Below are 15,633 nucleotides of genomic sequence, written 5' to 3' on the forward strand. Positions count from 1 at the left end.
AAAAAGATATGGTACTCCAATAATCAAAGTTATTGCATGCTGCCAAAGCAACAACAGACAATATTCAGGGGCTGAAATTTGACTCTTCCACATCTACCATGCAATCTGGAAAATCAGAAAATATCTTCTGTTTTTGACATAAAAGAATCTTAGAATGGTAAGCAGCTTCAGGTCACCTAGCTTAATCCTTTAATTAAAATACAATTATAGATTTAGAACTGAAAGTTACCAAAGAAGTCATCAAGTTCAAAACCTTTATTTTCCACAAGAAGAAACTGAGGTTCAGCAAAATTCAATGATTTGAAGCACCTGAAGCAGGTTTGAAGACACTTCTTTCTGACTCCAAACCCAATGCTCCATACTTTTCATCCATGGCACTTTTCCAGCATAGGACTCTCCCCTAAAACCTCCCTGACAAAGATCAATTAATCTATTTTAAAATCTGATGTGACTTATTTAGACCTATTAAGGCACAAGCACAAGATGTTCAAAATGTGATTACAGTATATGTTATACTATAAGTATATACTATCTAGAAGGCAACTGGCAAAAACAGTTTTGATATTATAATTAAACTGACTGATCTTACTGCACCCACTTAGATACTGATATATAACAAAACACAGTAAATTACATTATAAAACAACTATTTTTAAATACCTTATTCCATTTTAAAGGACAACTGAAACATAAGGACTTGAAAATAGTCAAACAGATATTCTCTTTTCCCTCTGTGGCCTTGAGGGTGCTCCTAACTAATCCATCCTCCACAGAAATATCACAGTGGTCTTTCCAAGCACAGCTCTGACCATGGCTGCTCAATAAGCTTCTTCAGCTTCTTCCTGCCACTTCAACAATCAAATAGCCACTTCTCTGCTGGACATGGAGCTGGGTGCTTCTATAGAGGCAGGCTGGCTTCCTAAATGCACACAATGGCCCACGAATATCTCAGATTTCTGCACCAGCTCAGCCATCTAATGGATTTCTTTACAACCCTTGGTCCTTAACCTCTCTCATATCTTAGTTTCTTTGTTTCTAAAACAGAGGTGTTAACAACTTGTTGCACCCATTTCACAGGATTGTCTTTCGAATAAAAGGAAAGTTCTCAGATAATAAAATACCAAAACTGATAGGAATGATTAGAGTTATCCAATCCAACTCACTCATGTTACAAATGAGGAGACCTCTTAGGCTCAGACTGTACAAATTACTTGCCCATCATCACAAAGCTAATTCATTGCAAAGACTAAAATCCAAAGTCCTTGTTCACAGAATTCAATTCAATAAACTCTGATTAATGTGTAATAACACATTAGGGAGTGTGTGGAGCACCTGAGGATACAAAGACAAAAAGAATATAATCTAACTGTTCATTATTCTCCTTTCTCAAATTCTTTTGCCCCTAGATCCTATCAAAATTCATCCCTTCCAAGGCCCAGCTTTAGATTATTCCCACCATCTGCTATCTCTGCTTGTATTTAAATCCTACAGAGCAAAATGAGAAAAATTACCAAATTGTGTAACCTGGGTCCACTCCCAATGTACACTGTATATAAGTTCCCCATGGCCTTCACCCCAACATGGCAATCCTTTTACATTCCCCTGAATGAATCACTATCCAACTCATCAGAGTGAGTTTTCCAAACTTTTCCACCTCTTCTCAAGCTTCCCGGAGCTCCCTCTTCCAAGTATCCCCTTGGCAGAGAACCTAGCTTCAGAATTCCCAGCACTCCTTCCTCCTCCTGACCTAAAGGACTCGGGCATCTTCCCCTGCTGTCTCTTTCTTCACCTCTGGCTGATGAAGAGGTGAGCCTTTCTCTTTGTCAACACCTTCACAATATACAAGTGATCCCATCATCCCATCTCAATCCATCTTCACAACACATCTATCATCCCTTCTCTCTCTCATTTATCTTCAATCTCTCCCATGATAACAAACATGTCCATGTCTGCTCCACCCTCAAAAACCCCTCACTTAACATGTCTGTCTGTCTGTCTCTCTCCCCCACCGCCCTTTCCACTATAATCTAGCTTCTGATCTCACTAGTCAACTTCAATTGCTCCTTCCAAAATTACCAATGATCTCTCAACTGCCTTTTCTCGATCCTCATTCTTCTTGACTTTTCTGCAGCCTCTTGACACTGTTGATCACTCTCTTCTTGATATTCTTGTCTCTATAATGGTTGGATGACTCCAAACCATATTTCTGTGTAAAGACACAGCGCTTTTAAAGCCCTTCATACTTTTTGTAGTATTCTTTTCCTTGACTCCCCTTCCATATACTGTTTGATCCAGTGACGCTGATGTCCTTGCTCCTTGCTTCTGACTTCCAACTCCAGGCATTCTCACTGGCTGACCTCCACACCTGAACTCTCTCTTTCCTCATCTCTGTCCCCAGCTTCCTTCAAATCTCAGCTGAAGTTCCACTTTCTGCAAGAAACCTTTCGCAAATCTCTTTAACCTCTGTGCTCTCCCTCTGAGAATAATCTTCTAGTTATCCTGAACACAGCTTGTTTGTACATAATTGTTTACATTGTCTCTCCCATTAGACTGAGCATTTTATTGAGGGCCGGGACTTTCTACCTTTCTTTGCATCCCTGGGACAACACCTGACAGTGCCACAAAGCACCTTGCACATGCAGGAGTTTAATAAGTGCTAGTTAACAGAATGACAGTCCCTACCATCAAGAAGCTAACATTTTATTTTGGGGAAGCAGGTACCAAATGGATAAATACAAAATTTAATTAAAAAAAAAAACCAAACAATTTCAAAGGAAGACGGACAAAACAACATGAGGGGAAGTCAAGATTTTTTTTCTATAGCAAGTGTCACATGAACTGGGCTTGAAGGCAGAGGGTAAGGGACCTCTAAAGAGCTGGTGAGAATGGACAATGTTCCTGGCACAGAGACACCTAGATAAGGGCAAGGGAAATGGGATGATATATGTGGGGAATGGCTCAGCAGACCAGTTCAGCTGGTGCAGAGAAAATGTGAAATAAGTCTTTAAAGGGAAGTTGCAGCTAAAATGTGAAGTCCATTAGAGGCCAAAGAGAAAAAATATTTATAAAGTACAATGCTGTACACAGGGAATATCTAGGAGGATGCAGATTGTATTTATGAGAATAACTTGGCATTTGTCTGGAAAAGTTGGCTGAAGTCAGACTATGGAGGCTTCACAGACTTCTGCAGCTTTCTTCTATTCTCTTTCTTGGATGTCCTCTTACTACTTGACTTCAGTGACAATGCTCTTCCCAAGTCCTTCTTCCACCTGGTCCTGCTCAGTCCTTTTGCTGTGTTCTACTCTTCCTTCTGCCCACAAAGTCTCTTGTCTAGGCCTTCTGCAGTTCTTTTTGTCTCTCTCCTTCAATGATCTCATCACCTCCCATGAGTATAAGAATCATCTCTTTCATGAGCCAAACTGAGGGTTAAGTACCTTGCCTCACAGTCAGAAAGTCAGATTCTAGATTTGAACTCACAAAGATGAGTCTTCCTGATTCCAGACCCGGCACTCTGTGCGCTATGGTGCCACTTCATGGTCCTATTTCTACCCATAGTTACCTCAAATTCAGCATATCTTTCCCCTCCAAATCCATAACCAGATCCATATCCCAGTTGTGTAATTAATCATGCTTGAAATTTTCTTCTCTCTCAAACCCATATCTAGTCAATTGCCAGTCTTGTTAAGTGCCCAACATTTCTCATACACTTACCCTTCTCTTCACACGAGAAAGCTGTAACCTAATTCAGGTCTTTACTTTCTATGACCTTGTCTACTGCAATTAGTCTTCCTGCCTCCAGTTTTGTCACTTCTCCAATTCAATTTCCAGCTACTATTCCCTTCATATACTCTGTTCACAAAACATGCCTTCTCCCACCTCTGTACAACTGGACCTTCCATAAGGGGAGTGCACACTCTCCTCATTTCTGTCTGGTATAAGTTCTGACCTTCTTCAAAGCCTACCTCAGGAGCCATTTCTGACACATGAGCCTGTTCTCAAACGCCCCATGTTATTATAAATATGTCCTCTCTCTCTATAAATTCCCTTGTGGTAACTTTATATTTACTAAGGTCCATGTTTTACTCTGCCTTGTAGAATATAAGATCCTTGAAGGAAAAAGACTATGTTTTTGCCTTGGTGCCCACAATATCTGTAGAGCACACAGACATCATTTAATAAATGTTTGCTGAAATTAATTAAATCTGTGGTCTCTGATGTAGGTACTCTCTTCAAAATTGCAGACTACAATCAATGAAGGCTGTCATTCTGAGCAACTTGTGTCACATCCTTCCATGCATCATTCACAGACAGTCAACTCTATGTTCTGGGGATCTTCCTCTAAACCATGTGTCATCGCATGGATACCACCAGGACATACTGGTCATCTCTTCATTATCTTTTCCTCTTGCTAAGTGATCAGCCCATCCTTTTTGAATCATGCATCTTTCTGGAGACACCTACTAGTCACACCACCAGTCTGTCTGCTAATAATGTTTCACTTCTTAGTTACACCCACCAAGAACCTTTGTTTTTCTTCTGCTGTTACACAACTTTAGTTCTTCAGACTGATTCATAGTATATAATACTGGTGAGTTTTGTGCCAAAGAATTTTCTCAGGAAAAAAAGCCTAAGGCTTTAAGCCAAGGTAATAATAAGGTCCATTTCTTCATTTTGTTAAATACTCACTTCACAGCCTATGTGTCTGCAGACCAATTTTAAGTATCCAACTGCCCATCACAGTCTAAACCAAAACTTCTTAAACTGTGGTTTACAACCCTGTCATGTAACTGAATGCAATTGAAAAATTATGATAAATTATCAGTAAATGTTGGATTTGTAAAAATTTCTCAGATGAAAAAGGTATCATGAGTGGAAAAAGTTTAAGAAGGCTTGTTCTAAATAACAGGCATTCTTAATGGACTTAGCTTTTATCATGTGAATAGGAAAGTCAAATTCTTTTAAATGCCCGTGGGTCTCTTTTATTAAGATGCCTTTTTAATGCCTACAATTATGAATGCCCAGGTAACCCCTATCTTAAAAAACAAAAGAATTTTCTCAAAATCCTGAAGTGCCCTTTCCCATCATCTTCTATTTCTCTTTCCTTCATAGCCAAAGGTCTCTAATGATCTTCATTTCCTAACCTGCTACTTGCTTTTTCATTCCTTGAAAGCTGGTTTCTAATCCTACCATGACTAAAACTATAATCTCCAAAGTTATCAAAGATCAATCCAGGTCTTTTGATACTACTGACCATACCCTCTTCTTTGACACTCATTCTTCTTTCAACTACTGTGATGACCTTCTCACCTTCCCCACACCCGAGAGAAACTTTCTTACTAATCTCTTAGAAGCCTTAGAGCCTTCAAGACTTAGCTTATATACTACAGATAACCTATCTTCACTGAAAATAAAATGTATAACCTTCTGAGCTTAACAATTTGGAGCAAAGTTCTTAACTTTCTTTTGTGTCATGGAACCCTTTGGCAATCTGATAAAATCTAAGGACTCCTTAGAATGGGTTTTAGTTTTTCTTTTAAATTCACAATGATGAAAATGAAAAATTTAAGAGATGAGTGAAAAATTATAATTTATTTTGTTTTATTTTTTTTACTATTCAAGGTATCCTGACATTAATCCAAAGACCAAATGTCAGGATGAAAATCCCTGATTTAGGAATTTAAATTTTACTTTATACCTAAGAATCAATGTAATCTGACTAAATTGGGGCATTGTTTTCAGAACAATTACACAAACACCACTTCTAAGGTTTTACAAGAATCCAAAAGGACACTTGTATGCTGCAATTAAAGGTCACCTTCTTCCATTAAAGCTAAATGATAATGATAACCAACAGTATATTCCAAGCGAGAAAGAAGCCAGAGATAGGAAGACCTTCTTATGGTCTGTAATTACTTACATGAGGATAATATTGCTGGGCTGTAGCTCGGGGCACCTGTGTCTGGCCTGCAGCTGGCCCAGGTCCTCCTTTGGACACACGTTGTCTGTCATAGAGAGCCCGAGAGGAAACTTCCTGCTCTGACACAGGCTCGCCTTGTGCTCTGCGCAATCTGTCACGAAGCTGCACAATATTTGGCTTTAAAAAAACAAGGAAAGAAAATGAGTGATTGGTCCAGTATCTAGCATGTGACTGATCACTCTGTCCCTAACTACACAGTATATTTGGAGTCTAGGAATTTCCTAAGAGAAGAGATATTACCACCTGTTTTCAGGTTTAAAAGAACCTGTTTTTCAAAAGAGAAAGGAAGAAAAGGAAAAAGAAAAAAAAAAAAAAAAGGAACCAATCCTAGACTACTGAACCTTGCAGTATAATATATAATACTTTTGAACACATCCAAATATTTTTCCTCAGAAAAATAACAGCAGGGCATGTAAGAAATATAAGCTTTAGAAAAAGACTTCTACTTCTAATCCACCTGATTTTTTTTTTTTCAGTTGTTAATGAAACTTAGGAACTAAGGCACTCCCTGAAGAGTAGGGCCAAAGACAAGTGTTTACCAACAGGCTAAACTCACTTCCTCCACTGAAGTCCTTCCTCTAATGCCTGGACCTCAAACCCTGAGAGAGCCTTCTTTCGCCTAAGCAGCAGAGGCTGAGTTTGGCCCCTGTGACACATACTCTCTGCCCCTCACCTAGAACACTGCTGCTCTCATCCTTAAGCCTCAGCACAGGCCAGCCCTCAGGATGTACTCTCCCTGCCCTTCCCCACCATACACCATTATCAACCCCCTTCCTCTAGAATACACAGCCTAGATCTACCTCCACCTGAAGCTATCCCACTAGGCTGCTCTCATCCAGAATGGGAGCTCTCTGAGAGGTAAGAACATTCCATTTTCTACATGGCCTTCCATACCTCTTAGTCCAGGTATGGTCCCAACTGAGACAAGCCCTTCATTAATTAAAACTTGCTGCCTAATATTCTAATCCACTGGTACAACTCCAGTCAGTCCAGACACAACCCAGAACTTGAGGTCAGTAAGACTTAGCCTCACTTAGAGGAAGTGAACTCATTTTCTCCAGAATGCAGTCAACCTACCAGCAGGTTTGGTACCACCTGTAAGAATTAATCATAGAAAGGAAAAGTAGGAAAAACAGTCCAACCCCCTTACCTGGCTGGTGTTGGCAGGGAGGAAAGCCAGAGCTGCAGCAATGCTGCCTTGGGCTGCCAACAAATTGGCATACTGACTCATCTTTTCGGCCAAAAGTGCCCCAATGACATTAACATCTGATGCCTGGGTGAGTTGGACAGCCTTTCGGAGGATGACAACCTTCTCAATCAGATCCTAAAGGAGAGAGAACAAAGAGACAAAGGACAGGAAAGGATTAATGCACTTACTAAAAACTAAGTCTAATGGTTAGCGATACTTATTGCATTTAAAAGCAGGAAGTGGGGCAGCTAGGTGGTGCAGTGGATAGAACACCAGTCCTGAAGTTAGGAGGAACCGCGTTCAAATCTGGCCTCAGACACTTAACACTTCCTGGCTGTGTGACCCTGGGCAAGTCACTTTTAACTCCAATTGCCTCAGGAAAAAAAAAAAGAAAGAAAGAAAGAAAGAAAGCAGGAGGTTCTTAATCCAAAACCTTAATCCAAACCTTTATGTCAGCCTCTATCATAAATTGTCCTAACAGGACTAAGATTTGGCTGACCTTACATGAGATCTTGGGCACCTCCACATCACCCAATAGCTGGCTTCTGCTTCTGCCTGAGCCCATACTTGCCTGACAAAGATGTCAGTACCCACCAGTGTGGCACCGAAGTGAAGACTCAAGATTGAAGGAGGTGCAGAGGGATCAATTCTTTCATGGGTGGCAAAAACAAAAAGCTGCCAGAGTTGTAGTGATAGGACATACTAATAATAACTACAAGTTTCCCATGCCATCATTCAAAACAAAACAAAACAAAAAAAAAAACTCTGCAAAAAGAGAAGTGTCTCGGTTGAAAATACCTTATACACATAAACCACTCACAAACTCAGGATCTAAATTTAAACCATAATTGTTTTCTTCTGCATAAATTGACACAAAAATCTTAACAAATATTTGCATTTTCAACAGATGAGCCTCTTACTCCATCTAGAAATAAAATCCCACAGAGAAAACCAAAGTTCAAATTAAAGTATTAAAGGGAAGGAGTTTACTCATCAAGTACTTGGGGAAAAATTTCTTTAAAAAGACAAAGAAAAACCTTTCATAAAAATACCTGTAACACATGGCATCAATACCTCCTGTTAAATGGACACTAACCTGAAGTGACAAAGGGTTGCTTCCATCTTGAGCTTTAGTCCAACACGCAACCAATTTCTCTATATTCCCAGCACAAATATAGCAAAGACATGCCTGGGTCTGCAAAAGAGGATCATCTTCATTCTCAAGCCTGGTGCCCAACAGATCTAAGAAGAAAAAGAAGTAAATGACACATGAGTAGTCTAATTGTAAGATTATTGAAGGGAGACAGTATCAATCAGTACATAACATCCTGGACATGGAGTCAGGTAGACCAGAGTAAATGTCTCATCTGAAATACGTGCTAGCTATTAAAAGATAGGCATGATACTTAACCCTCAGCCTCAGTTTCCTCATCCATAAAATGGAAATAATAACATCACCTATCTCATAGTGTCACTGTGAAGATCCAATAATACATCAGGTACTTTGTAAATCTATAAATTTTAGATATTATTATAATTGAAGATGAATTTTCTGCTCAATTATGAATGACTTTGCTATTCTCAGCAATCCAATGATCCCATACAACTCTGAAGGATTTATGGTAAAAAGTATTATCCACTTCCAAAGAAAGCACTGATGGAGTCTAAATGCAGATCAAAGCACACTTTTTTATACTTTCCTTATTTTCTTGGGAGGTTTTTAAAAATTTTTTTTGTAACATAATTAATATGAAAATGTTTTCCATGACTTCACATGTATAATCTACATCAAAGTCCTTGCCTTCTCAAAAAGTAGGGAGGAGAGGGAGATAACTTAGGACTCAGATTTTAAAAAACGTTTTTATGTGTAACTGAAAAAAAATTTTTTTTAGGAGATGAATCTTTGTAACTCATGAATAGCAGGAAAAAATAAACTCCCAAGGCAGATAATAAATTGAATATAATAAAAAAAAAGTACATAGGACATTTGATTATTTGAATACATTATTAACTTCCTTTAAATGTATATATTTCTCTTTTACCAACAAATTTTTATCTAGAAATTCAACATTCATTTGACATATATAAAGCATCTGCCACAGTACAGGCAAGCAAGTGGAGTACCTCATAATTAAGATACTGCTGTCAAGGAGCTTCCACTCTAGCAAGGAAACTCAGATAACTACAAGAATGATTACAACTAAGAATGTGACAATAACAAATTACATCTATGTAGTGCTTCCAAGTTTACAAAGCCTTTATGGACATGAGCTCATTCAATCAAAAAAAATCCATGAGACTGAGAGAAGAATTTTGCCAATGAGGAAATGAGGCTCAGAGAAGTTCCATGATCTCCCTGTAGTCACACAGCTACATACTAAGTGGTAGAGCCTCAATTCACCACATCCAGGTCTCTTTTTACTGTTTCCACACCATGGTTCTCTCTAGCTGTGCAGTGTAGAAATGGATTGTTCTCAAAGCACAAATCAAAGGTGGGCTAGAGGAGTCATGGAAGCGAATAACTATTCTTACTTGGAAGAATCTAGGGAAGGTTTCATGTAGAAAACAGCATCATTTGAACTGGATCTCAAAGGAGAGGTGAGACTTTTAGAAGTAAGGGTTAAGTTAGGATTAGCGTTTGGATGGAAGTAAGCATGTGCACAGAGTCACATGACTACAGAATCATGAAAGTTGCAAAGCAGAAAACAGAAACAAACTCCAGTTTGGTGAGAGCATACCATATGTATGGGGAATCAAAGCCAGAAAACCAATCCACTGAAAACACATCCAACTCTCCCCCAAACCAAGGAGATCCCAATCCACAGTGAAGGGACTAAACTTTAGGAAATCAGCTATAGAAGTAAAAAATGAAGATGGCTGGGGCTATATAAAAATTCATATGAACAAAGACCTAGGGGTTTCCTTGGACTGTGTGTTCATGGGAACTGAAGGTCGTCCAGCAATAGAGAAATGAGACATACTGGGCTCCAGAGGAGAGGACAAGGAATATCTGAATGCAGCAGTTGAAGCAGATCTTCCTAACCATGAGAACTATCCAGCACTGAGCAGATTCCCTCACCTGTTAGCTAGTGTATCTCTTACCTCAGGAGGTCTTCAAACAAGTACAAGTTAAATACAGATTAGATCTGTTATAAGGGAGGTGGCTTGTGAGACTGCTTTCTACTCTGAAATGTATTATGCTGCTGGAATTCTGGGAAGAGGTTATATGTGAAGTCATAGTTATATTCACTTTATTTCACAGCACCTGTTAAGCATTGACTCTATCTATGTATGCAAAGCACAACAGTAAATCATACAGAAATTTGCTGGTGCTGAAGGGAAGAGAAGAGCTTCAGATACTAAAAGGAGAAGGGGAAACAGGCAAATCCAGGTGCCTGGAGACTCAAAGTTTATGGGAAAAGGGATGAGAAGTAGAATTAAGTCTCAGGAGATGCCTTAGAGAATAGGACTGAAGATACACACAATCAGTCTTGGCAGAGAGGACAGCTGTCTCTTCTGCTAAGACCAAGTCAAAGGAACAAAAGATGGCTAAGGATAGAGATGAAGACAGAGTAGCAAAAAAGGAAACTTATGATGACACATTACAATATATTAGTATCATATAATTATATCATACACACACCCGCACATACACATATGTGTATATATAACTGTATATATACTGTTATATATACTATAGCGTAACACAGACACTTAATAAAGCTCAAAAAATTATCATTTTCTTACCACAAAGAGCTGAAAATTCATCTGGCCTAGCGTAAGTTAACACAGCAGCTAAAGCTTCTCTCCAGTTCTTAAGGTCGCAGGACTGAACAATCTCTTTCCAATTTTTCATCACCACTGCTGTAATCAGCTTGGAAAAAGAAAGTAAAGAGAAAAGTAAATGCCTCCTAAATGCTTGGATCCTCAAGAATTAATGTTTTGGAAAAATATGGTATCAATCAATCAGTCAAGTATTTACTAAACACACCTCAAGTGCCAAGCCCTGTGCCAGGAGCTGGGGAGACAAATAAAAAGAAGGAATAATTCCTATCTGCAAGTAGCTCACACTCTAACAGAGAAGATGAGCACATATAAAAACATACACCACATAAATACCAATCCATACTAAGCAGTCAAATACAAGACAGCTTAAGAGTGAGGATGGTTCCCAGTTTAGAGATGAACAAAGTCTTCAGCACAAGATAATGCTTGAACATCATTTGAAGGAAGAGGTAGAATTGAGGAATACACACTAGAGACTGAGGGTACTACCAGTGCAAAAGTATGGAGGGAGGCAATAAAGTGTCATGTGGGAGGAAGAAGGAAGGCCAATTTAGCTGAACTACAGGGTGAAGAAGAAGGGTGTGCATACTTCATGTGGATTAATGCCATGTGATCAAATTCTAAAATCAAATAATATAAAAGAAGCAAGAACATGGAAAAAACATGCTGAAATAATCAGGATATTTTTGTTTACTATTCTCATAAGAAGCCAGAATAGGAAGAGAAAGAAAACAAACTCCCATTAAACAGTGAGATGGATTAAAGAAAAGGGAAAGTGGTCAAGGTGAAATGGAATCCCAGCAGGCTTTGCCTCGCTACAGTTCAGGATTTTTCTCTTCCTCAAATAATACCTAAAACTTCAGTAAAATAATTCCAAGTTCTGATTATCCTATTTTATTCATTATATCAATTTCCAAGTTGATCTTGTATAAACAATAACAAATATATATTTCAAGTAATTTAGAAGACCCTAAATGTGGAAGTCAAGACAGAGGAAAAATCAACTAACAAATAATTACATAAGCTAAATCATTTCAGCATTGACAGAGAATATCTCAACAACTTGTATTTTGGGATGGACATCGTCTCTGATAAGGGCCAAGATTATTCATTTCTCTGTTTTATACTTTGTCTGATATAAATTATTAGAGTTCAAAGAAAATGATTATTTTTCTATTATTGTTCTAAAATGGAAAACACCCTGTTGAAAGTGTTTAGAAGAGCAGTTTGCTCTATCAAATCAAATGCTTTCAAAAAATCAACAAATCAACACTAATTTTATGATATTGAACACTCTACAGCTATCCATTAAAGCCAATTGCTTTAAAGAAAAGATGTGATCTCTTGTGCAATGAGAAAATCTTCCTGTCCTCTGCTAACACCTCGTTAAGAGACATATAAATTATTTATATAAAAATTTTATATCAATAAAAAAGGAGACCTGTAGTTCCACTCCAAAATCCTGATCTTCCAGATCATCAACCTGGTTAGCATCAGCCACCAATCTGAAATTCCTCTGATTGGTAGAAGATTATGACTTTTACAATTATTGATAAGAGGAAAATTCACAAGATCAGATTTAGAGTTCAAAGAGGGGACATTTAGTCCTCGCTACAGAGTTAAGGAAAATAAGGCTTGGAGAAGTCAAGGCACTTGTCCAAGTGGCAGGATTTGAACCCAGGGTCTCTGACTCCAACTGCACCATTGTTCTATACTGCCTCCCACAGAACAAAACAAACAAAAAGCAGCCAATTGTAATTACATACAATTAAAAATCCTGTACACAAATAAAACCTGTCTAAGTAAAATCAGATGAGAAGATCCAGAATTAAGAGGAAAAAAAAAACTTTGCATTAACTATCTCTAATAAAAGTTTGTCATTCAAATGAAAAAGGGAATGGATACAAAAGTGTACCAATTAGAATCATTTCTCCCCAACAGGACTCCTCTATTGGGCTAAAGAATATGAATGGTTTTTAAGAGGATACAAATGATTAAAATCACTTAAAAGATGTTTAAAAGCATTAATAATCAGAAAAATTCAATTTAAAACAATACTTCACATCCATTAAGAATGGTAAGAGAAGGGAAAATTCATTGCTAGAGGGTATATGGAGGACAAACATGCTAATTCAGTTTGTGGAACTGTGAACTGGTTTAAATATTCTGGGAAAATAATCTGAATATTCAAGAAAAGTTACTAGGTCATTCACAACTATTAATCCAGAACTAAGATAATATCTTCTGGGGATTATTAATGACCAAAAAAAGAAAATGTGGGAAAATTTAATCGTTTTTCAACCACTTTTAACTCTGGGACCTATTTTGGGACTTTTTTTGGCAAAAATACCGCATTGGTTTGCCATTTCCTTCCCCAAGTCATTTTAAAGATGAAGAAATTGAAACAAATAGAGTTAGGTGACTTGCCTAGGGTCTCACTACTAGTAAGTGTGTGAGGTCAGATTTAAACTCAGGAGGAAAAGTCTTCCTGATTCCAGGCCTGGCACTCTATCCAGCTTTCCATATGAAGTACTGATCCAACAGGAATGGGAAATATGATGAATTCAGAGAAAGACAGGAAAACTTCTAAGTGATATGAAATCAAGAAAGCAAAGTTAAAAGAATACAATCAGTAAAAAGAACTCACTGTAGATAAAGGCAACTCTAAAAGGTACTCGAAAAGGACACATTAAAAGGTGAATAAAAAAGGTTAATTGGGAAAAAAATTCCATATCAAGTATTTGATGAGTCAGATATTCAAAATATAAACACTAAAAAACTGTAGAAGACTAAAAAGCTATTACCCAATAGATAATGAACCAACAATTTAAAAAATAATAATAAAAGGAAATTATTAACAATCTGAAAGAATGCTCCAAATTAATAATAAAATCAAAACAAACTCTGGGATTCCATCTCACAATTAGTAACTGGAAAAGATAAAAATAGTCAACATTAAAGGAATTATGGAAAATAAGACATATATTATGAACTGGTACAACCATTCTGGAAAGCAATTTAGAATTATGCAAATAAAATTACTAAAATGTCTATAGTCTTTGACCCAGATGTTCCATCCTTGCTAATTAATCCAAAACATCAGTGACTTCCAAAGGATATGAACAGACATTTTCAGATAAAGAAATTGAAACTATTTCTAGTCACATGAAAAGATGCTCCAACTCACTATTGATGAAGAGAAATGCAAATTAAGACAGTTCTGAAGTACCACTACACACCTCTCAGATTGGCTAAGATGACAAGAAAAGATAATGACAAATGTTGGAGGGGATATGGGAAAACTGGGTCACTGATGCATTGTTCGTGGAGTTGTGAAAGGATCCAACCATTCTGGAGAGCAATTTGGAACTATACTCAAAAAGTTGTCAAACTGTGCATACCCTTTGACCCTGCAGTGTTTAGACTGGGATTATATCCCAAAGAGATCTTAAAGAAGGGAAAGGGACCCACATGTGCAAAAACGTTTGTAGCAGTCCTCTTTGTAATGGCTAGAAACTGGAAACCGAGTGGCTGCCCATCAATTGGAGAAAGGCTGAATAAATTGTGGTATATGAATGTTATGGAATATTATTGTTCTATATGAAACGATCAACAGGATGATTTCAGAGAGGCTGGAGAGACTAACATGAACTGATGCTGAGTGAAATGAGCAGAACGAGGAGATCATCATATATGGTAACAAGACTATAAGATGATCAATTCTGATGGATGTGGCTCTATTCAACAATGAGATGATTCAAACCAATTCCACTTGTTCAGTGATGAAGAGAGCCATCTATACCCAGAGAGACCATATATGGGAACTGAGTGTGATCCACAACATAGCATTTTCACTCTTTCTGTTGTTGTTTGCTAGAATTTTGTTTTCGCTTTTTTTTTCTTCCTTCTTGATCTGATTTTTCTTGTGCAGCAAGATAACTGTATAAATATGCATACAAATATTAGATTTAATATATATATTAGCATATTTAACATGTATTGGACTACCTGTCATCTAGGGGAGAGTAGGGGAAGTAGGAGAAAATGTATAACAGAAGATTTTGCAAGGATCAACATTGAAAAGTTACTCATGCATTATGTTTTGTAAATAAAAAGCTTTAATTAAAAAAATCAGTGACTAACAAAAATAAGAGGCTTCATATATACAAAAGTTGTACTTTTTATAGTGTCACAAACAATTACAAATACAAATAATGTGGAAAGAACCCACAAATAAAAATATTTATTCTTTACATAGTGAAAAAGAACTGGAAACTAACGGGGTGCCTATAAATCAAGGCATTGAATACATTAATGTTTGTGAACAATGTAAAATTTCATATAACAAGAACTTCATGAGGAAGGAAAAGAACAGGATTAGGAGAACAATTTAGGCAAAACAATAACACTGTATAAAAACTCTGAAAGATTTAAGAATTCTAATGAATGCAATGACCTGCCATTATTCCAGAAGACTGATGATGATTTATGTTACCCAGTTCCTGACAGAGAGGTGATGGGAGTCAAGATGAAGAATAAGATACACATTTTTGGATATAGACAAGTGAAGGAATTTGTTTCCTTTGAATTTCAGATCTGGTACAAGGATTTTCTTTTTAAAAATAAATAGAAAATTAAAACAAAATGCAAAAGAAAGAATTTAACTGTGCTGTAAGAAATG

The 15,633-nt window shown here is 37.3% G+C and overlaps 1 protein-coding gene across 10 annotated transcripts in view; it reads right to left on the reverse strand.

Moving 5' to 3' along the window:
• Positions 1 to 15,633, reverse strand: part of SEC31A (SEC31 homolog A, COPII coat complex component) — a 75,698-nt gene that overhangs the window by 27,272 nt on the left and 32,793 nt on the right. For all 10 annotated transcript variants that reach the window (XM_051966274.1, XM_051966275.1, XM_051966267.1 and 7 more), the window contains exons 17-20: positions 10,914 to 11,040; positions 8,263 to 8,408; positions 7,128 to 7,301; positions 5,918 to 6,094 (exon numbers count right to left, since the gene is read on the reverse strand). In XM_051966274.1, the coding sequence (XP_051822234.1) occupies positions 5,918 to 6,094; positions 7,128 to 7,301; positions 8,263 to 8,408; positions 10,914 to 11,040 (624 nt within the window). The remainder of the gene's footprint in view (positions 1 to 5,917; positions 6,095 to 7,127; positions 7,302 to 8,262; positions 8,409 to 10,913; positions 11,041 to 15,633) is intronic.

The sequence above is a fragment of the Antechinus flavipes genome, chromosome 6 (genome assembly GCF_016432865.1).
Source record: "Antechinus flavipes isolate AdamAnt ecotype Samford, QLD, Australia chromosome 6, AdamAnt_v2, whole genome shotgun sequence".
Taxonomy (NCBI): domain Eukaryota; kingdom Metazoa; phylum Chordata; class Mammalia; order Dasyuromorphia; family Dasyuridae; genus Antechinus; species Antechinus flavipes.